The 24,552-nt window shown below is 38.9% G+C and overlaps 2 protein-coding genes across 2 annotated transcripts; one reads left to right on the top strand and one right to left on the bottom strand.

Moving 5' to 3' along the window:
* Nucleotides 1-1,873: 1,873 nt before the first annotated feature.
* On the top strand, nucleotides 1,874-15,024 carry LOC106878055 (F-box only protein 4). The gene is made up of 7 exons (XM_014927143.3): nucleotides 1,874-2,645; nucleotides 4,282-4,797; nucleotides 6,133-6,344; nucleotides 7,561-7,772; nucleotides 8,495-8,701; nucleotides 13,541-13,752; nucleotides 14,041-15,024. Exons 2-7 carry the CDS (start codon nucleotides 4,525-4,527, stop codon nucleotides 14,113-14,115), a joined length of 1,191 nt encoding a protein of 396 aa, XP_014782629.2. The 5' UTR covers nucleotides 1,874-2,645; nucleotides 4,282-4,524; the 3' UTR covers nucleotides 14,116-15,024.
* Nucleotides 15,025-17,182: 2,158 nt separating this feature from the next.
* On the bottom strand, nucleotides 17,183-21,670 carry LOC106878056 (transmembrane protein 267). Its single transcript, XM_014927144.3, has 2 exons — nucleotides 21,206-21,670; nucleotides 17,183-17,658 (listed from the first exon to the last, which is right to left on the bottom strand). Exons 1-2 carry the CDS (start codon nucleotides 21,581-21,583, stop codon nucleotides 17,320-17,322), a joined length of 717 nt encoding a protein of 238 aa, XP_014782630.1. The 5' UTR covers nucleotides 21,584-21,670; the 3' UTR covers nucleotides 17,183-17,319.
* Between the last annotated feature and the right edge of the window lie 2,882 nt (nucleotides 21,671-24,552).

The raw sequence follows: 24,552 nt of genomic DNA, 5'->3' as shown, positions 1-24,552 counted from the left end.
AATATTCAGGATTACCTTCGAAAATTGTAATGTTAATTGATTAGTGAGAGAAAATGGTTATCATATCGACAGATATGATAAAGGTTTAGAATGGCGTCTGTAAGGGCAATGCTGACGATCAGCGTCGGAAATGGTTATCGCAATGGTTGCCGTGGAAAATGGTGATAGTGACTATTTACCGCCAAGAATATTAATTGTAAAGATTAGCGTCTGCAAAGGGAATGGTAACAATAAACGACAGGAATATTAATGGTAAGGATTAAGTTTGGGTATTGTGTAATGGTGACGATTAGCGTCGGAAATAATCTTCCGTATTTCAGCGCCACCTATCTGGCAATAAGTATTTCTGTAACATCCAATTATGTAATTATCTCCTCTTGACAGTTCTGCACGCCGTCCGGATGCGGATAGCGTCAAGGAGATGGTGTGAGGGGGAAGTGAGGGCTCTTTACCTGATCGCTTCGTCTGCTAGAAATAGAAGTCAGATCGCTTTCGAATCATAACATACTTTTATTATGTATTTTAAGGTTACAGCGTGAAAAGAAAGAATTAAAGGAAACTTCGGAAGAAATCAAAGTCAGCAAAAAAAGAAAGAAAAAAAAAGGGGGGGAATTGAAGTAACAAAATAGTTTTAGATACTTCGAGACTGGAGTAAATACAAAAATAGACTTTGATATCCGGTAGACGAAACGAAATTCATATATGTCTTGAAACAAAAATAAATTTTATGGCATACCTAGACAAGTGTACCCTCACACATAAACACACACACACATAAACACACACACACACACATAAACACACACGAATTTGTTTCCTCATAACTTCCAGAAAAATGGGTAATTTTTAATGAAATTTTCTACGGTAAAGAAAGAAAAAACTTGTTTTCCAACCACATGGTTCCGGGTTCAGTCCCATCACTTGACACCTTGGGCAAGTGTCTTCTACAACAGCCTTGGGCCGACCAAAGCCTTATGAGTGGATTTGGCTGACGGAAACTGAAAGAAGCCCTTCGTATATGTATGCGTGTGTGTGTCTTTGTGTCTGTGTTTGTCCCTCCCACCACCATCGCTTGACAACCGATGCTGGTGTGTTTACGTCCCCGTAACTTAGCGGTTCGGCAAAAAGAGACCGATAGAATAAGTACTAGGCTTCCAAAGAATAAGTCCTGGTGGGGATCGATTTCTTCAACAACAATGCGCAGTGGGACTGAACTCAAGACCACACAGTTGCGAAGCTAGCTTCTTCACCACACAGCTATGACCTAGAAAGAATTTTGTTGCTATTTCTAGCAGACCTGGCGACCACGTAGGGGTCCCCACGGCAGCCAATTCCACGCTGGAAGTTTACCAGTTGTCAAAGTTACGTCACCGCCAGCCTATAAATAGCACACACACACACACACACATACGCATACATTCACACATTCAAAGTCCTGTTTGCTCTCTCTCTCTTCCATTCTCTTTCTCTCTCTTTCATTTCCTTTTACTCCTCCTCCCTTTGCTCTCCCTCTCTTTCACACTCATATTTTTCCGTCATTCGCTCTTTCTTCCCTCTCTCTGTGTCTTTCTTTCTTTCACTCTCTCCCCCTCTCTCTCTCATATAATTCTTCCTCACTCTTTCCAGTGACAACTCTTCTTCCGTTTCCCTTCTATGCTGTCTCTTTCTCCCCTCCTCCTACTCCCCGCTCTCTCTCTCCCCACTTAATATCTTTCTTTCGCTCTCTCCTTCACTTATACGTCACTCTTTCCGTTTCCCATCTCCCTCTCCCTTTACTTTCTTCGCGTTCTTCCTTTTCTCCCCCCTCTTTATCTCTTTCTTTCTCCCCTTCGCTCGTACCTCACTCTTTCATGCTGACCTTGCTCCCTCTCCCCCTCTCTCAATACCTTCCCATTTCTGTCTCTCCCTCCATTCTCCCTCCCTCTCTTTGACCACCATTTTCTCTCCTCCCCTTCAATCTCTTACACTCAGTCTCATTCTTCTTCACTCACAACTCACTCTTTCTCCACTTTTCTCTCCTTTTCACCCTCTCACTTTCTCTTCCTCTCTCTCTTTCTCTCACCCCGTCTTCTCGTCTCTCTTTCATTCTCTCTCTCTCATAACTCCTCACTCCTTCATCCTGTCCTCCTCTTTATTCCCCTCCTTCTCTTCCTATCTAATATGTATTTCCTTCTTCCAGCATCTAAACAACCCACAAAAACACAATAAATCAGACTTTGAGAAAGACATCACTCGTTTTATTGGCCACAACGAAAGAAAAAAAAAACAACAAACAAACAAACAAACAAACGAAAAACAATTACTTCAGGTACTTTAATTAAAAGCTCATTAACAGTTCAAGAACTTAAGGGCCCAAGCACTGCCCTGAGGAGGGGTCCTCCTCCGAAAACCCGCTATTCAGGTCTTTTGAGAGTTTCCTACAACTCGATACTCGTGTTTGTTGTTTCTTCTTTATTGACCAGAAGACTTCCACCTTCGGGATCGAACCCTCGACTTCTCTGTGTCTCCTACCAAGACAACGACAATTACAGTTACCCTCGTATTCAGCGCAATTATTACAACTGTACCTTTTTCCTCCTCACTGTTGTTGTTTGGTTAATTCGATACGAAATCTCGGAAAGTTTTTTTCGATCACAAACAAACATGTAAGTACAATGTCATATTTATCTTTCTATCTTTTAAATGTTTCCAGTCATTAGACTGTGGCCATGCTGGGGCACCACCTGAAAAGGGGTTTAATTGAACGAATCGACCCCAGTATAAGTCTGGTACTTAAACTATCAGTGCCTTTTGACGAACACGTTAAGTTACTGGGATGTGTACAAACCAGCACCGGGTCTCAAGCGGCGGTGTGGACAAACACACACACACACACACATACCTGTGTGTGAGTGTGTGTGTGTGTGTGTGTGTGTGTTCAGAGAGAGAGAGAGAGAGAGAGAGAGAGAGAGAGAGTAAACAGGCTTCTTTCAGTTTCTGTCTACCAAATTCACTCAAAGATTTGGTCAGCCCGAAGCTATTGTAGAAGACAAGTGCCCAAGGTGCCACGCAATGGGATTGAACCCGGAACCATGTAGTTGAGATGCAAACTTCTTGGCTATATATCGAAGGATCGCCCTTTTCTTTTCTACTCAAGGCACAAGGCCCGAAATTCTTGAGGGAGGGTGCCAGTCGATTAGATCGACCTCAGTACGCGACTAGTACTTAATTTATCGACCCCGAAAGGATGAAAGGCAAAGTCGACCTCGGCGGAATTTGAACTCAGAACGTAAAGACAGACAAAATACCGCTAAGCATTTCGCCCTGTGTGCTAACGCTTCTGCCAGCTCGCCGATTTAACTTGTTGGCTATATTTCGTACCACTCCTGTGTTTACAAATAACAAACGGAAACAAAACAAACAACTGACAACTTAACCAACAAGTTAAACAAACAATTGATTTAATAAGTTAGGTATTTAATTGATTAACTAATAGTAAAGGAGTGGAATTTGAATCAGTGCGTGTGTTATTAATATTTGGCGTAATCACTGACCCATGACGTTTCAACACAAGAATTCACGTAAAGAATCTTGCAAACCAAATCCCAAATCGAAGTTTATCTTGCATGTTGGCCCAGGTTCCTGTTTTCATTGGCAGCGGATTTCGATTTCCTGTCCCTTCTCCCCCCCCCCCGGAAAAAACTTAATTTTAAAATTTTAATTTCGCCCCCAGGCGTACGCGTGGGTGTTTGGTAAGAAGCTTGCTTCCCAACCAGATGGTTCCAAGTTCAGTCCCACAGCATGGTACCTTGGGCAAGTGTCTTCTACTATAGCCTTGGGCTGACCACACACTTTTGAGTGGATTTGGTAGATGGAAACTGAAAGAAGCCCATCGTATATATATACATACATATATATATGTATATATATATATATATATATATATATGTGTGTGTGTGTGTGTGTGTGTGTATTTGTATCCATGTGTGTATCATTGTATGTTTGTGTATGAGTTTGTCCCCTCCCCAGCATCACTTGACAACCCATGTTGGTGTGTTTACGTCCGTGTAACATAGGGGTTTGGCAGAAGAGACCCCGATAGAATAAGTATCAAGCTTACAAAGAATAAGTCCTGGGGTCAATTTTTTTTGACTACAAAAAAAGACCTTTTAAAGTAGTGCTGCAGCATGGCCGCAGTCAAATGTCTGAAACGTGTGAAAGAACAGTTGTTGTTGTTTTTGTTGTGATCTTTGCTCTTTTGTTTGCTATCTGTTTTTTGTTTTTTTCTTTTCTTTTATCAAGTTCTGCCTTGTCATCCGGCACCACCGCCACCACCACCATCATAACCAACCACCAACGACTGCCACCGCCACCCACCACCACCGACTGCCACCACCACCACCACCACCGACTGCCACCACCGCCACCACCACCAACGACTGCCACCACCACCACCACCGCCACCAACGACTGCCACCACCACTACTACCACCACCACCACCACCAACGACTGCCACCACCGCCACCACCACCGCCACCACCACCATGACTGAAGGACTTCTCGACACCTCAAACATGGATGCTCTCCTGCATCTTTACAAAGACCTCATCAACAGCGACGACCACTTTGTCTCCATAGGTGGACTGCAAAGGAACCTGCACAAACTGCCGTCGAATTCGATGACCCCTTCTCAGCATCAGGTGACCGGTGGTATCGGTAACCATGGCAACAGCACCACGCAGTCACAATCTCCGCGAGAATACTCCGCCATGACAGCTTCAACCAATGAACTCGTGCTTACGTTTGACATGCTCCCGGTAAATACGATCCCTTTATGTTCTTATTTGCATTTATTTTAATAATGGGGACTGACTATTTAATCAAATAAGCCCCTACCACCATTATCAGACAATCCTTTATTTTATTAACCCTGTCACGCCATGTTCTTGCTATCAGCAGAAATACCTTAACCCCTTAGCATTCCGACTACTCCATATCATATGAAGAGAAACGGCGCATGACCTCGCAGGTGGGGCCCAGTTAGAATTTTCTTCAGGTCGAGTAGCTCATCCCGCTCAAAAGGTCCCTGAATAAGGTTTGTTTAAGGATGTTGAGCTAAACACCCATGTTTCCAAAGTTGAATTATTCAAACCCCCAAAGAATTCCTCTCAATACATGGCTATGATGTTCCCCCACTACTTCTGCTCATGATCAGAGATGCACATATCGTCAGCCACCAAGGGACATGCTCAACTGGTTAAGGTCAAACAACTGACAAGCAAATCTGTGGTATTAAGCAGAATATTTGCTGTAGCCCATCTTTTTATACCAAGACAAAACAACGTACATGATAACATTTCCAATCAATTAAGGTCAGAAGCCATGAGAGCCACTGCTTGTTACTGCATCCGGGCATTTATTATTATTATTATTATTATTATTATTATTATTATTATTATTATTATTATTATTATTCAGTAGTTTTATTTTTATAACGTGCTTTCACTTCACTACCAAGCGCAGCTCTGTGTGCCTTGGGTATGTGCTGTGGTTTGCTGTGGTGCTCTTATGTTTACTGTATTGAAAGTGTTTTGCATAGGATGTGTGCAGTGCCCAGTAGTGCAATTTTCTGTATGTTATATATATTTGTAAGTCCTGGTGTTTTTGTTATGTATTTGTCTGAATATTTTTTTATTATACCTAAGGCACCTACTATGATAGGAATTGTTTCTGTTTTTAGATTCCACATTCGAGTTACCTCTATTTCCAGGTCTTTGTATTTTGAAAGTTTTTCCATTTCTTTTAGGGAAACGTTGTCATCTGCTGGTATTGATACATCTATTAGAAAGCATTTTTTTCCTTCATGATCTCTGACAACTATATCTGGTCTATTTTCCTTAATTTCTCTATCTGTGTGTATTGGCATATCCCAGAGTATGGTTGCTTTCTCGTTTTCTGTGACCTTTTCTGGCTTGTGTTTATACCATCTTTTTTCTGTTGTTATTCCATAGTGTTGGCATAGCTTCCAGTGTATATAGGTCCCAGCTCTGCCGTGTCTGTGAATATATTATTATTATTATTATTATTATCATTATTATTATTATCAGCATAATTAATTTTTGTTATTATTCTGTCTTTTGTTGAATATCCAGCAAGAGATGAAGTTACAGATATTTTCCTACCTTGGTGCCAAGGATCTTTGCACCTGCGCACATGTGTCCAAACACTGGCAGTGCCTGACCTCCTTGGATTTCCTGTGGAACTGTTTGCTCAGGAGGGACGTCAAGACGTGGAACACGATTAGCTACGACACCAACCCGGACTTGTGTAAAGAATTCGAGCCACCCTGGACCCATAAGAAAATGTAAGTTTCTGAATATGAGAGTTGGGGGTTGGGAGTGGGGTGGAAGCATGACCACGGCAGGGCTGGGGCGGGGGGTTAAGGAGTCTGCTTCACATCCATGTGGTTCTTAGTTCAGTCCTACCATTGGGCATGTGTGTGTGTGTGGGAAGGGGTGCCTTGGGTGTATAAGTGTATGTGTCTTTGTGTTTGTTCCTTCCACCACCACTTGATAACCGCTGTTAGTGTGTTTACATCCCTATGACGTAGTGGGTGAGCAAAAAAGACTTTTAGAATAAGTACTAGCCTTGAAAAATTAAAAATAAATGAGTCAACTAATCTGACTAAGAATTGTCCGAGATGGTGCTCCAGCATGGCCCCAGTCTAATGACTGAAACAAGTAAACAAATAAAAGATACAGTCATCTATACGTGCGCAGGTCAGTAAGGTGCGTGAGGAAATTTGGCTGCTATTTCTAACAGGTCAAATGTCCACAAAATCTATGATTGATTCAATGATGATGATGCCGAGGATGATGCTGAGAATGATAATCATGGTTATATCAAGGATGGCTTATGGTGATGGTGATAGGATGAGGATGGGCGTGGTTAAGGTGACAATGATGGTAGTGATGATGATGATGGTTAAAATGATGATGATAATAACCATACTCTGGGATATGCCAATACACACAGATAGAGAAATTAAGGCCAATAGACCAGATATAGTTGTCAGAGATCATGAAGAAAAAAAATGCTTTCTAATTGATGTATCAATACCAGCAGATGACAACGTTTCCCTAAAAGAAATGGAAAAACTTTCAAAATACAAAGACCTGGAAATAGAGGTAACTCGAATGTGGAATCTAAAAACAGAAACAATTCCTATCATAGTAGGTGCCTTAGGTATAATAAAAAAATATTCAGACAAATACATAACAAAAACACCAGGACTTACAAATATATATAACATACAGAAAATTGCACTACTGGGTACTGCACACATTCTACGCAAAACACTTTCAATACAGTAAACATAAGAGCACCACAGCAAACCACAGCACATACCCAAGGCACACAGAGCTGCGCTCGGTAGTGAAGTGAAAGCACGTTATAAAAATAAAACTACTGAACAATAATAATAATAATAATAATAATAATAATAATAATAATAATAATGAGATCCCATTTGTATTTACTTCCCTCTTTCTTTTTCTCTTTCATTCCTAAACCGTCGCCAGTTACCGACATTGCTGTCCAGCCTTGCAGAAACCGAAGTCTTCAGGATGGAATCTCAATTCTTTACTCTCGACATTCTTCCAAATGACCACCCCCAAGATCGGAATCTTTGGACCTGGTCTCGAGTCGAAAACCAGCAAGATTATCACTCACATATTGTCTGATCCTACCAAAGTGTTCCAGCAGAACGGCGTCGTTCCAGGTTCATTTTCTGGTAAGGGAACTATCGCAGGTTACATGGCTCAGTGGTTAGAGCATCAGGATTGCAATCATGAGGTAGCGAGAGTTCGATTCCTGGACTGGGTTGTGTGTTGTGTTCTTAAGCAAGGCACTTTACTTCACGTTGCTCCAGTTCACTCAACTGTAGAAATGAGTTGCGACGTCACTGGTGCCAAGCTGTATCAGCCCCTTTGCCTTTCCCTTGGATAACACCAGTGGCATATAGAGGGGAGGCTGATATGCATGGGTGATTGCTGGTCTTCCATTAGCAACCTTGCCCAGACTTGTGCCACAAAGGGGAACCTTCTAGGTGCAATCCCATGGTCATCCTTGACCGAAGGGGGTCTTCACCCTTTAGCCTATGTACATATAATGGAGGGTATGCATTGGTCACTGCTGGTTTTCCATGAATAACCTTGCCTGGACTTGTACCTTGGAGGGGAACTTTCTGGGTGCAATCCCATGGTCATTCTTGACCGAAGGGGGTCTTTACCCCCTTTTTTTTATTGCAGTTTCAATTACTTCAACCCCATTGCGTAACTGGTACTTTTTTTTATCAACCCTGAAATTACGAAAGGCAAACTCGACCTTGATTGAATTTGAACTCAGAACATAAAAACGGAAAAATGTCATTAAGCATTTTGCCCTGCATATGCTAATGATTCTGCCATCTTATTTCTGATGTTAATGTTGTTGTTGCTGTTGTTGTTTTCACAGGTGTTGGTTCTTTTTTCCTGATGAGCATCAGTAATCTAACGTTTAGTTTAACGGTGATGTATTCCTGTGCCAAGAAGGACCGGGAGAGGGCGGCACGTCAGGGCCTGCAACAACTCCGGCATCTGCCTCAGTCCGAACACCTCAAGGCTCTCTGTCGCAGCTTAGATGCATTCATCTTTGTTGTTGATGCAACGGACATGCCTTCAAGTAAGCAGTTTCACTCTGTCACCCTCTCTCTCTCTATCCCTCCTCTCACTCTACTCTTTTACTTGTTTCAGTCATTTGACTGGGGCCATGCTGGAGCACCATCATAACCCTTTTGTCACCATATTTCTGTTGAGATGCTCTGTGTTTCTTTCAATTAATTTTAAACATAACAAAGAATTTAGTAAAATAACTTCGTTATCATTAAGCTAGTGTTAGGAACATAAATTGTGACTAAGGTTTGGTGGAAGATTTTAATTCAAAACTTATGAGAAAACAAGACATTTGTACTACAGAGCCAGAGGGGGTTTCAGCCGGGTTGGTATTGAAAGGGTTAAAAGCACTTCTACATTTGGGCAGTTGGATATCAGAAGCAGTTGGAAGCATGTAGATTGAAGGAAATTTAGGCTATTATTTCTAGCATATAGAGTGACCACATTGAGGTCTCCTTATCTCATGTCTTCTGCTGATTATTTTTCTTCTTAACCCTTTTGTTACTATATTTCTGTTGAGATGCTCTGTGTTTCTTTTCAATTACTTTAAATATAACAAAGAATTTAGTAAAATAACTTCGTTATCATTAAGCTAGTGTTAGGAACATAAATTGTGACTAAGGTTTGGTGGAAGATTTTAATTCAAAACTTATGAGAAAACAAGACATTTGTACTACAGAGCCAGAGGGGGTTTCAGCCGGGTTGGTATTGAAAGGGTTAAAAGCACTTCTACATTTGGGCAGTTGGATATCAGAAGCAGTTGGAAGCATGTAGATTGAAGGAAATTTAGGCTATTATTTCTAGCATATAGAGTGACCACATTGAGGTCTCCTTATCTCATGTCTTCTGCTGATTATTTTTCTTCTTAACCCTTTTGTTACTGTATTTCTGTTGAGATGCTCTGTGTTTCTTTTCAATTACTTTAAATATAACAAAGAATTTAGTAAAATAACTTCGTTATCATTAAGCTAGTTTTAGGAACATAAATTGTGACTAAGGTTTGGTGGAAGATTTTAATTGAGAACTTATGAAAACAAGACATTTGTACTACAGAGCCAGAGGGGGTTTCAGCCGGGTTGGTATTGAAAGGGTTAAAAGCACTTCTACATTTGAGCAGTTGGATATCAGAAGCAGTTGGAAGCATGTAGATTGAAGGAAATTTAGGCTATTATTTCTAGCATATAGAGTGACCACATTGAGGTCTCCTTATCTCATGTCTTCTGCTGATTATTTTTCTTCTTAATCCTTTTGTTACTATATTTCTGTTGAGATGCTCTGTGTTTCTTTTCAATTACTTTAAATATAACAAAGAATTTAGTAAAATAACTTCGTTATCATTCAGCTAGTGTTAGGAACATAAATTGTGACTAAGGTTTGGTGGAAGATTTTAATTGAGAACTTATGAAAACAAGACATTTGTACTACAGAGCCAGAGGGGGTTTCAGCCGGGTTGGTATTGAAAGGGTTAAAAGCACTTCTACATTTGAGCAGTTGGATATCAGAAGCAGTTGGAAGCATGTAGATTGAAGGAAATTTAGGCTATTATTTCTAGCATATAGAGTGACCACATTGAGGTCTCCTTATCTCATGTCTTCTGCTGATTATTTTTCTTCTTAACCCTTTTGTTACTATATTTCTGTTGAGATGCTCTGTGTTTCTTTTCAATTACTTTAAATATAACAAAGAATTTAGTAAAATAACTTCGTTATCATTCAGCTAGTGTTAGGAACATAAATTGTGACTAAGGTTTGGTGGAAGATTTTAATTGAGAACTTATGAAAACAAGACATTTGTACTACAGAGCCAGAGGGGGTTTCAGCCGGGTTGGTATTGAAAGGGTTAAAAGCACTTCTACATTTGAGCAGTTGGATATCAGAAGCAGTTGGAAGCATGTAGATTGAAGGAAATTTAGGCTATTATTTCTAGCATATAGAGTGACCACATTGAGGTCTCCTTATCTCATGTCTTCTGCTGATTATTTTTCTTCTTAATCCTTTTGTTACTATATTTCTGTTGAGATGCTCTGTGTTTCTTTTCAATTACTTTAAATATAAGAAAGAATTTAGTAAAATAACTTCGTTATCATTAAGCTAGTGTTAGGAACATAAATTGTGACTAAGGTTTGGTGGAAGATTTTAATTGAGAACTTATGAAAACAAGACATTTGTACTACAGAGCCAGAGGGGGTTTCAGCCGGGTTGGTATTGAAAGGGTTAAAAGCACTTCTACATTTGAGCAGTTGGATATCAGAAGCAGTTGGAAGCATGTAGATTGAAGGAAATTTAGGCTATTATTTCTAGCATATAGAGTGACCACATTGAGGTCTCCTTATCTCATGTCTTCTGCTGATTATTTTTCTTCTTAACCCTTTTGTTACTATATTTCTGTTGAGATGCTCTGTGTTTCTTTCAATTAATTTTAAACATAACAAAGAATTTAGTAAAATAACTTCGTTATCATTCAGCTAGTGTTAGGAACATAAATTGTGACTAAGGTTTGGTGGAAGATTTTAATTGAGAACTTATGAAAACAAGACATTTGTACTACAGAGCCAGAGGGGGTTTCAGCCGGGTTGGTATTGAAAGGGTTAAAAGCACTTCTACATTTGGGCAGTTGGATATCAGAAGCAGTTGGAAGCATGTAGATTGAAGGAAATTTAGGCTATTATTTCTAGCATATAGAGTGACCACATTGAGGTCTCCTTATCTCATGTCTTCTGCTGATTATTTTTCTTCTTAACCCTTTTGTTACTATATTTCTGTTGAGATGCTGTGTTTCTTTCAATTAATTTTAAACATAACAAAGAATTTAGTAAAATAACTTCGTTATCATTCAGCTAGTGTTAGGAACATAAATTGTGACTAAGGTTTGGTGGAAGATTTTAATTGAGAACTTATGAAAACAAGACATTTGTACTACAGAGCCAGAGGGGGTTTCAGCCGGGTTGGTATTGAAAGGGTTAAAAGCACTTCTACATTTGAGCAGTTGGATATCAGAAGCAGTTGGAAGCATGTAGATTGAAGGAAATTTAGGCTATTATTTCTAGCATATAGAGTGACCACATTGAGGTCTCCTTATCTCATGTCTTCTGCTGATTATTTTTCTTCTTAACCCTTTTGTTACTATATTTCTGTTGAGATGCTCTGTGTTTCTTTCAATTAATTTTAAACATAACAAAGAATTTAGTAAAATAACTTCGTTATCATTAAGCTAGTGTTAGGAACATAAATTGTGACTAAGGTTTGGTGGAAGATTTTAATTCAAAACTTATGAGAAAACAAGACATTTGTACTACAGAGCCAGAGGGGGTTTCAGCCGGGTTGGTATTGAAAGGGTTAAAAGCACTTCTACATTTGGGCAGTTGGATATCAGAAGCAGTTGGAAGCATGTAGATTGAAGGAAATTTAGGCTATTATTTCTAGCATATAGAGTGACCACATTGAGGTCTCCTTATCTCATGTCTTCTGCTGATTATTTTTCTTCTTAACCCTTTTGTTACTATATTTCTGTTGAGATGCTCTGTGTTTCTTTCAATTAATTTTAAACATAACAAAGAATTTAGTAAAATAACTTCGTTATCATTCAGCTAGTGTTAGGAACATAAATTGTGACTAAGGTTTGGTGGAAGATTTTAATTGAGAACTTATGAAAACAAGACATTTGTACTACAGAGCCAGAGGGAGTTTCAGCCGGGTTGGTATTGAAAGGGTTAAAAGCACTTCTACATTTGGGCAGTTGGATATCAGAAGCAGTTGGAAGCATGTAGATTGAAGGAAATTTAGGCTATTATTTCTAGCATATAGAGTGACCACATTGAGGTCTCCTTATCTCATGTCTTCTGCTGATTATTTTTCTTCTTAACCCTTTTGTTACTATATTTCTGTTGAGATGCTGTGTTTCTTTCAATTAATTTTAAACATAACAAAGAATTTAGTAAAATAACTTCGTTATCATTCAGCTAGTGTTAGGAACATAAATTGTGACTAAGGTTTGGTGGAAGATTTTAATTGAGAACTTATGAAAACAAGACATTTGTACTACAGAGCCAGAGGGGGTTTCAGCCGGGTTGGTATTGAAAGGGTTAAAAGCACTTCTACATTTGAGCAGTTGGATATCAGAAGCAGTTGGAAGCATGTAGATTGAAGGAAATTTAGGCTATTATTTCTAGCATATAGAGTGACCACATTGAGGTCTCCTTATCTCATGTCTTCTGCTGATTATTTTTCTTCTTAACCCTTTTGTTACTATATTTCTGTTGAGATGCTCTGTGTTTCTTTCAATTAATTTTAAACATAACAAAGAATTTAGTAAAATAACTTCGTTATCATTCAGCTAGTGTTAGGAACATAAATTGTGACTAAGGTTTGGTGGAAGATTTTAATTGAGAACTTATGAAAACAAGACATTTTTACTACAGAGCCAGAGGGGGTTTCAGCCGGGTTGGTATTGAAAGGGTTAAAAGCACTTCTACATTTGGGCAGTTGGATATCAGAAGCAGTTGGAAGCATGTAGATTGAAGGAAATTTAGGCTATTATTTCTAGCATATAGAGTGACCACATTGAGGTCTCCTTATCTCATGTCTTCTGCTGATTATTTTTCTTCTTAACCCTTTTGTTACTATATTTCTGTTGAGATGCTGTGTTTCTTTCAATTAATTTTAAACATAACAAAGAATTTAGTAAAATAACTTCGTTATCATTCAGCTAGTGTTAGGAACATAAATTGTGACTAAGGTTTGGTGGAAGATTTTAATTGAGAACTTATGAAAACAAGACATTTGTACTACAGAACCAGAAGGGGTTGGGAAGCATGCATTATGACTTCTTTGCTTTTTATCTCTTTCCGTAGTGCGATGGGCTGGAACTGAGTTGTTTAACATGGTTAACGAGAAAAGCTCATACAGACGGACACCAGTTCTTGTGTTATGCTGTGTTCCAGAAGATTCCTCTGAACAAGTGACCACATCATCATCATCATCATCAACATCATCGACGCACACAATGACCTGTTTTGAAGTGGTCAACTCTCTTCAATTAATCAAACTTATCAAACCATGGCAGGTAAGTGTAACATTATATTTATATTTTGGGGATTTATTTGGAGTCAAGCATTTTCTGAAGAATACTGCCGTTGGTTTTTTAGGGTTCCAACTCGTCCTGTTGTTCTCATCCCTTTTTTTTTTACCATTATTGAAATAATCATGAAATTTAATTTCACAACGCAAGGGTTCGTACTTAATTGGCTGATTATATAAAAGTTGTCCCCCTTTACTGAAACCCTTTTTTTTTTGTTTTCGCCTCTTTTCATCTGAGACATGCATATAATTGTAATTATTGTCTTATTTCCAGGTGTGCAGGTGTGCTATTGGTAACATGGACGAATATCGCAAAGGATTTGAGTGGATTATCAACAACTGCCAATAGGTGGCAGGATTATCAATGATTATACAAAGAAAACAACCAATCAGATTGTTTCTTTTCAAAGTAATACAATATGGCTGTGATATTATTTTGTACTGGAAACTTAAGAATCTTGTTGTGGTTTTGCTCCAAGTCAGCTCTGACCCAGTAAACTTATGATTAAAGATGATCCAATTATGACCATTCCATTTATTGTTCAGGAGTTTGAAGTCATTGGGCAACCTCTTGTTGCTGTGAAATCCCTTGACAAATGCTCAAATATTTGTATTCATGAAAATGGTGCCAAGTCGAAAGCTCTCAGTTTAGGTGTTGGAGATCTGCAAGGGAGCATATGGTCACCCCTTTGGATGTTTATAGAAAAAAATATCTCACACACGAATACATTAGTTTCCTGATAATTACATGAAGCCAGCTTCTATGAACTCTTCATGCAAAATCAGAGACTTGTATATTTTGTTGAATTAATATGTAGCAGGAATATTTAACAATCAGATCACTATATCCATGGTTGTGATTCGCAAAAACATTCGACCAATCAAGACTCCCTGTGGAACCTGTTTCAAAAATAAATGTCATCTTTGGTGTGTACCTCTCTGAGCCTAACTATCAGTATGTATTCAGCGCACCTTAGCTACTACAGGGAGATGGCGAAAAGACGGTGAACAGCATCTGACTCAAACCAACAACACAAAAGCAATAAACAGGCAGCAAAGGTGAGACCTTAAGACAGTAGCACAACCAGCAGCTAACCACAATGGACAAACAGTGACAGCAACACACAGGGACCAGCTAACATTTTGACTGCTGCTACAATCACACCAACCCAAGAATAATTAATTACCTCCAAACTCTACTGATGTTTTGTTATGTTTATGTAAAGAATAAATATTTTGTTATTCAAAAATTTCCAAACAGATATCAGTGTTCTTTCTTTGTAAAAAATATTTTGGTAACTTATTTGTTTCATTTGTCAATTTACAATAAAAAACTGCCTAGCATTCAAAGTAGAGGCCATTGTGTTGCACTGTCTAAAGCCACTTTTCATCTGGGATCAAAGAATTGACTGAAGCCAATTTTCTGACAGCTCTTTGATACCGTGCTGATACCAGTTCTGGTCCTTTAAGGCAGGGGTTTTCAAACTATGGTCCGCGGACTACAGGGGGTCCGCAAGGACAAGACAAGGGGTCCATGGACAGGAAATACTTTTTATGGGCACTTTGATTTTATATATGTTTTTTAATCGAAATCTTTTAATTGACAATAAACCTATTTGTTAAATACTGTTAAATAAATAAATGTAAAAATATATGTTATTTTAAGCAAATATTTATGTATAAATTTCAAAAGCCTGAAATCTAAAGGGGTCCGCAAGTCAAAAAGTTTGAAAACCCCTGCTTTAAGGCATAGAACTCCTTCACTGAAGCTTCCACCTTCTGTTGGTTGAGGAAGCGTTGTGAGCACAAGAAGTGAGCCATGGATTGGAACAAGTAATAATCTGGGGGAACTAGGTCCAGGCTGTATGCCCGGTGTGACATCAGTAATAGATTTCGGACTAGGGGCATGCCCTGTCTTCATATCTTTAATTGCTGCTGTCAGCTCGGATAGCTGGTCACTCTGCTGGATTCACACAAGGAAGACTCCCTTTTTTGCTTCCATTCTCCACATTGAAAATATCCTTTCATAGTAGCTCTTCCATGCCTCTTTCTTTTCAGGATCACAAAGAGCAAGTTTACCATTATCCATCCCCATGCAATTCTCTTTGACACACTATCATTCTAGAACACCTCAGGTCTCTCATCTTCATGCTGTAAAACATTAGAAAACCTATTTCTGCAACAGACTGCAGCAATTCACCACATTCCAGAAGCTACTTTAAACATAATGCAAAATGGTGCATCAACATCTTCTACCCAATCTGATAGAATTCTGGCAAAACTGTGTAGCATCAGATCGCCAGCAATTGCTTCATCACAAATTGCCATCCTAGCTCCTGCGAAAAGGAATTACCCTGCTATGTATAATCGGGGCAGCACAAAAAGTTGTTTTGCACAAGCATTTCTATAGCCAATTAGACGGATGAAATTTACGTACGCTTAATAATTTTACACAAAACAGCCTTCAGACTTTCCCTATTAATTTCATCGTCTTTTGAATTATGAACATATTTACATCATAGGGTTTTTTTCGTTGTAAGGCTTTCTTTTTTAGTTGATTTTCAGCTAGCAAGACTTATCGTAGATGGCATAATAAGTCACACCCGGACAAGGTCAGGTTATACTGCTAGTATATATATATATATAATATATATTATATATGTATGCCTAGATTTGCCTGTAGACTGTTGAGAATGACACATCAGTTTATGTATGCATTATCACTTGAAGAGGTGCACTGTACACCTGGAATGTAAGATAACAATTTGTATAACATTTCATCTGTGTACTGCAGGTGTAAGAACGAGTTGAAACAATTGAAGTGATCTGAAATAATGAATGTCGTTCATTCCATTCTATAAACTCTATAGAGACTATGGAACAAGTGTATTTCTACTGTATGATGACATCAGGTAGCCAATACCTGTGGGGGAGCTTTGCATGGCATTTTAAAAGGTTTTTATCTGAACCTTACTTAACTTACACACACACACACATTAGATGAACTTGTAGAATAAGGCCAAAACAATGTCAGGTGAACTGGTGAGATGAAATAGAAACTAAACCCCACAAAAATTAAGAAAGTGAAACAGAACATTTGGGGCTTTACCTTATATTTCAATATTTTTCTCTTTTTTGTTGCTTTTTTTCCTTTTCCGTTTTTTTTGTTGTCAGTTTTCATTCTATTTCATCTCACATAGTTTAGGCCTTATGTTACGAGTTTATCTAATGAAATATCACAGAATACTTCAGAATAATTATTCTATTTTAATGTATATATATATATATATATATATATATATATATATATATACTTTATTTGTGAGTTAACAAGGCAACCAATGGTTTCACGTGAAGTGATCTTCACAATTGTTCAATATATGTGTATGTAGGTGTACATATAAACATTTATAAATATGGGTGCTGAGCACTCAGTCTCACTGCTCAATATTAGTCTCCATGTATATGTGTATATATATATATATATATATATACATAGTATGTATGTAATAGCCCAGTGTCAGACGATGAAAACCCATGACCATTTCGACACTCAGAGTATTTGAATGGATCCCAGATGAGTTGGTTGATTCTCTATAAATAAAGTACTGTGACAGAATTTAACAGCGACTGGTAAGAGGAGTGTGCACAGAATGTAGACCATATATGGTAAAGGAGGGGTGGCGCCGAACGGCCAGAGCCACAGGCCGTGGCGGCGAGCGTCCCGAATGTGATGAGAGAGAAATGCTGTGAGGAACAAGAGACTGAATTTGAAGCACCGGCAAAACTGTCTTGAATGAAACGCGTACGTCATGAGGAGAGATGAAGCCACGACAACAGGAATCAGTGTGGTACAATGGAATGGCGGTCTTGAAGGTAGACTGAGGGCGTCCTGCAAGAGAAAGAGGAAGGAAAAAGAAAAAAAAGAGACACAATGAATACATATGTATGATACACATTCACATATAAATATCATCGTCATCGTCATCATAATCACCACCACCGCAATCATCATCATAAAAAGTACTAAGGGCAAAAATCCACCTTGTCGGAAATCGAACTCAGAACCTAAAGAGAAGTAACTCAACAAAGAGGTATTTTACCCTTCCCAACCCAGGTCAGTCGAGATTAAGTTCAATTTGTGATAAAAAGTAGTCCATCCGTGCCCATCCTTGATTAGAATGTTCTACGGTGATGTTGACGAAATATATAAAGTAGCAAAACTTAGTTTGGAGTCCTGCGAAGTTATTTTTGTATTAAAAACTTTAAGTGCTGAGGACATCTTTGGAAGACGAGGCGTTACGCCAAACTGGTCGTAGCCAGACTGTTAACACACACACACACAAACACATACAAACACACAAACAAACGCACACACAAACACAAATACACACACATACACAAACACATACACAAACGCATACACACAAAGGCGATCAGGAAATCGTACTGAAAGATCGCCCACACAAACAAACACAGGATCTAGTTCAAAACAGGGGCACCAGTTTTCATTAATGTTTTACGTAGTGTTTTTGGCACCGAAAGACTTTCAAACTTCGTATACTTATCTATTTTGTGTTATAGAACAGAAAAAAAATTTTGTATTCGAATTTATTTCATGTAAAAAATTGTCTTATTTCGATAATTTCAACCAATCACTGACAAGTATTCAGCTGTTTACAGTTACTCCTTTGGCAGTTTAAGCGGTGTAAAGCGTATTTAATCTCCAAGGGTTAGGGTTAGTCCTAGAAATAGCAGCCAAATATTCCTCAAATCACGGTACATAGAAAATTAGCGAAAAGTTGTTGAACAGAAAATAAATACAAACACAGATACGCACAGCGTATATAATTGACTTGCCCCTTCCCTCAAAAACCATGCCTTGTGCCTATAATAGAAACGTTTATTAGCTCCTGCCAATATGCTTCAGCCATTTTTTGACAAGGAAATAATAATTTTATCACAGCCAGAATCGTTTGTTTACGTAGTCAGCACTTAATTTATTCGGCTGAATGGACGTCAGTGATTGGTTGAAATTACAGAAATACGACAACTTTAACATGAAATAACTTGCGATGTACGTTTTTTTGTTAAGAAGACTAAGAGAAAAAGATGTTTTATATGACACATTCTACCAGTGTCCCAATTTTGAAAGTGTTTCGTTAAGAAAATACTGGTGCCCCCGTTTTGAACTAGATCCCAAACACACACACACACGACACACAAACACATAAACAGACACATAATACATACACACACAAACACAGACACACACAAACACATACACACACACACACGCACATACATACATGTGCGTGTGTGTTTGTGTGACAAGAATAGCCTCTCAACCGGATTCTGTCCCACTGCGTGACACCTTGGTCAATTATTTTCTATTCTGGCCTCGAATCGACAAAAAAAAAAAAGAAGCCTTCTGAATGGATTTGGTAGACAGAAACCGAAAGTGTGTGTGTCCCCGTGTGTCCCTCACCACCGCTTGATAACCGGTGTTGACTTGTTTACATCCCCAGAATAACGAAAGACCAAGTCGACCTCAACAAAATTTGAACTCGGAAACGAGAAAAAACAACTGCTAGTTTATTTAATCAAGCCCAAGGATGACGAAAGGCCAAGTCGACCTCAACAGGATTTGAACTCGGAAACGAGAAAAAACAACTGCTAGTTTATTTAATCAAGCCCAAGGATGACGAAAGGCCAAGTCGACCTCAACAGGATTTGAACTCGGAAACGAGAAAAAACAACTGCTAGTTTATTTAATCAAGCCCAAGGATGACGAAAGGCCAAGTCGACCTCAACAGGATTTGAACTCGGAAACGAGAAAAAACAACTGCTAGTTTATTTAATCAAGCCCTAGGATGACGAAAGGCCAAGTCGACCTCAACAGGATTTGAGCTCGGAAACGAGTAAAAACAACTGCTAGTTTATTTTATCAAGCCTTAGAATGACGAAAGGCCAAGTCGACCTCGGTGGGATTTGAACTCAGAATGAAAGAACATCAACGCCTGGAACGACGAAAGGCCAAGTCGAAATATGAAGGTATTTGCATTAAAAACTGAAAATGACCACGATGAAATCTTATAATTTCATTAGATTTGTGTAACAAAAAGAAATGACAAAGGGAAAAACGATTATATAATGAACTTCATCGGCTTACTGCTGTTTCTGCAACAAGGTGCTGTGGACTCATAGTTGAGTGCCTAAATAACACTTTATAGCTTCATCGGAGCCTCGAATATATTTATCTAACAGGAAAAAACAATGATTAGAAAATACTTATAGTTTTTTCACAGTCACCGAACTTATTTTGTAATATATAGTCGTCATATAGATACTTCTTCTACGTTCTCACCTGGGTCTACTCCTGTGCGAACATCTATCACCCTTGTATATGGATACTCTCATTGGATCAACAATATTCAAGGAATGTTTAACAATTTCACAACTAGATATGTGGCCAAAAATAACACAGAAAGCCCAGCCCATCGGTTATCAAATATAGGGAGCTGACCCCATTAGGTATCACACATGTCCCTGTGATTTTTCACTGGTATTGGTTGTTAGGTATATTTAAGATTATATATTATGTTACAGCGGTGGACCCTCGGTAGTTATTTCAGAAATGCTCGTGCTATCGCTAGAAGGTAATATAATAAACTAGGTGCCTGGTTTTTATGAAATTTACGACGCTAAACTACATGTTAACCGGGGATTTAAACTAAGCAACTACATAAATGTGCCCCACCTCATAATTTTTTTATAAAATGGGTAATTTTTAATGAAATTTTCTTTAAATAACTTTTAGATGGTGTAATTACGATTATATAGGTATTATTTAATATAAATAATAATAATAATAATAAATTGGTGAACTCATACATTCAAGTTTTATTTTGTAGATTATGTGACGTGTGTCAGTGTGTGTGTGCGAGCGTACCAGTTTTTTTTTTCCCATTAAATTCCGATATAATCGTAATATACACACTCTGAAAGGTATTTGTAGAAAATTTCATAAAAAATTACCAAATTTTCTGAAAGTTATAAGGAAACAAAGCCTATTCGTGTGAATTCTCCAAAACTCCTCGTCCCCCCACCCTCGGAAAAAATATTTTTCGCCACAAATTCCGATATAATCGGAATTTATACGATCAGAAGTGTATTTATATAGAATTTCATTTAAAAATATCAAATTTTCTGGAAGTTATGAGGAAGTAAAATCGTTGAGGTGACATTTGGCTATTTGTGTAGGTATGCCAGGAATCGAAACCGTGTTAACCATTCCATTATCAGCAAAATAGGTCTCCGCAAAACAGCGGGTTGTTGGTGGTAAATATTTTACGATTAACCCCCAGGAAATTGACTCTGGCTGTTGTTTCTAGTGAATCTAGCGACCAGGTAGAGGTTGTTTCGAATTAGTTTCTTACCTGAAGACTGAAACTTCTCGCTGCCAGGAAATGGTCAACGTCCACAGACATGGCCAGTACCATGCAAAGCAAACAGGCCAGGAGGCTACTCTGCTGTACGTCCATCAGGCTTCGGGTGGGGACGAACCCAGAAGACGGAAGGAACATAACAGGCGCGTTGGTGTCGGTGTTTACTAGATCGAGATCGAGCACTATGGCCCAGGAAAGGAATCCGATTATACCGTGGGTGAAGTTGTCGATGGCAACCCTCAGGAATAGATGACGGTTGATGTAGGGCCCGACATGGTTCATCCGAGGTAGATGGTCCCCTATTAAGCATGTCAGCACCAGGAGAACACTGTAAACAATTAACATGGGCGACCACAAGTGAAAATTCATGCCATCTTATTTGGCCACGCACTCCATAAATACATTTCTACCCTCTCTAACATACACACTCTCTCTCTCTCCCTCTGTTTATATGTATATCTGTCTGTCTATTTCTGCCTGCCTCTCTCTCTCTCTCCCTCCTTTCGTCTGTTTATTTATTTCTCCCTCTCTCTCTCTCTTGTTCGCTCTATCTATTTGTCAGTCTATCTCTCTCTCACTTCCTCTGTTTATATGTATATCTTTCTCTGTCTATTTCTGCCTGCCTCCTCTCCCTCCTTTCGTCTGTTTATCTCTTTCTCTCTCTCTCTCTCTCTCGTGGTCGCTCTATCTATTTGTCAGTCTCTCTCTCTCTCTCTCCCTCCCTCTGTTTATATATATATCTTTCTCTGTCTATTTCTGCCTGCCTCTCTCTCTCTCTCCCTCCTTTCGTCTGTTTATCTCTTTCTCTCTCTCTCTCGTGGTCGCTCTATCTATTTGTCAGTCTCTCTCTCTCTCCCTCCCTCTCTTCTCTGTTTGTCAACTGCTTCCATTTTTCTCTGTATTTGTCTGTCTCTCTCTTTTTCCGTCTGTCTATCTCTATATCTCTCTGTCTATTTGTCTATCTATCTATCTATCTATCTATCTATCTATCTATCTATCCCTCTCTGTCTATGCATCTTTCTTCCTCTCTCCCACCACCGCTCATTGTCTCTCACGCTCTCTCTTCCTCTCCCCCTCTCATTGTCTCTCTCTCTCTCTCTCACTATACCTCTCTTCCTCTCTAGCTCTATTTTTGTTTATCTCTCCCTCTCTCTCACTCTCACAACATCCACGTTTATGTGGTGACCTGATACGTAAGAAAAAGCCATGTTGTTAAAAATCGCCTGTTCCGTCAGTATTTCTACTACACACACACACACACACACACACACATAAATAACATACATGATACACACACACACATTGCTTAATACATACGACACACACACACACACACACACACACATTCGTATAAGACACATACACACCTCTGTGTGTGTGTTTGTATAATTTTCCCACATGTTATGTATGTGTCAAATACAAACAGCCTAAATAAACACGAAACCAACGGCCAAAGTTCTTATCGAATGTCCTTCGGGGCTGAGGGCGTGGGACATTTCAGGACCTGACCCCGTCATTAGAACGAACAAACGAATTGAACTCGCAGTAAAGTTTCAAGAAATATCCACGTGTGTGTGTGTGTGTGTGTGTGTGGTGTATACATAAACACACACACACACGTCTTTTATTTTTGTGTCTTGTTTCAGTCATTAGATTACGTCCATGCTGGAGCAGCGTCTCGAAGCATCGTAGTCGACCTAATCGATCCCAATACGCTTTTTTTTGACAGCCTGGTACTTGTTCTATCGATATATATAATTTAAATATAGGATAAAAATCTTTATAAGAATTTATCAAGTAATTAGCGTGAAAAGCCTCATTTTATTAATTATTCCCTTTAAATATATTTATTTATATTAAGGGCATTACTATACATACATACATACATATATATACATATATATATACTCACTTTTACTTGTTTCAGTCATTTGACTGCGGCCATGCTGGAGCACCGCCTTTAGTCGAGCAAATCGACCCCTGGACTTATTCTTTGGTTGCCTAGTACTTATTCTATCGGTCTCTTTTTGCCGAACCGCTAAGTTACGGGGACCTAAACACACCACCATCGGTTGTCAAGCGATGTTGGGGGGGGGGCAAACACAAACACAAACACACACATATATATATATATATATATATATATATATATATATATATATATATATATATATATATGTATATATATACACACATATATACGACAGGCTTCTTTCAGCTTCCGTCAACCAAATCCACTCACAAGGCTTTGGTCGGCCCGAGGCTATAGTAGAAGACACTTGCCCAAGGTGCCACACAGTGGGACTGAACCCGGAACCATGTGGTTAGAGAGAGAGAGAGAGAAAGAGAGAGAGAGAGAGATTGATGTATGTGTACATATCTATATAAGTACGTGTGTAAAAAGATATTTATGTATAATGTTTGTACGTTCTATACACGGTTGTCCATACTTACTAGACATAGCAGCCAAATGGTATCAGGACAATTTCCCCCCGACGACAACTACCTCCTTGGACAATTACTCTCGCTGGTTAATTACCCCCTCTGCAATATATTAAGAAGTTTTAAACGATCATCTGTTGTCCTGAGAGATAATTGTCCTTGGTGGGGAGTTATTGTCCATGGGTGGTGGGGATAAATGTCCTAGACCAAGCCAAATACCTCACATACCTTTCCTATAATTATATTTTATTCGATTCCCTGTGTGCCACGTAGTCAAAAAGAATGAGAGCTGCTCGCTTTAGTGAACAACGTTTTTTACATTAGACAGGTAAAAATGTATGGCTGAAATATTTGGCGGGAGTTTTTTTAAACGGAGCTCACTAGTTTCAGAACCAATGGTTCTAAACCAAGGTTCATATGGTCCCTGGGAGACCTTATAAGATTTTTTTTTGCTTCAGATATACTCGTATACACTCGAGCATAGGTCGCACTTTTTGTTTCTACCAATAATTTCGATAGCGACCAAGGTTGCGACCTATTTACTCGACATTACAGACATCTGAGGGAGAGGTTTTTTCTTGTCGAGTTTATTTGTTAATTAGACTCGTTTGATAAAGTCACTTCCAGTTTTGAAATGAAAGGTGAGTGACTGTCTTGTCTTGTGTTTTTCTCCGTCACAACATATGAATGGCAAAGGAAGAGGGTGATAGATGAATAAGGAAGGAAGGAAGGGGTGGTGATGGTAAACTGGTTGTGGGAGTGTTACTACTCTGTGTGAGTGTGTGTGTGTGTGTGTATGTAAAAGGGAGGTATGTGGATGTGGATGTGTGCGTGCGTGCGCGCGCGCATGTGTGTGTCTGTGTGTGTGTGTGGGGGGGGGCAGTGGAAGTGGGATG

The sequence above is a fragment of the Octopus bimaculoides genome, chromosome 28 (genome assembly GCF_046866305.1).
Source record: "Octopus bimaculoides isolate indiv1 chromosome 28, ASM4686630v1, whole genome shotgun sequence".
Taxonomy (NCBI): Eukaryota; Metazoa; Mollusca; class Cephalopoda; order Octopoda; family Octopodidae; genus Octopus; species Octopus bimaculoides.
Note: the sequence above shows the minus strand (reverse complement) of the source record. Positions and strands in the feature narration are given on the sequence as shown.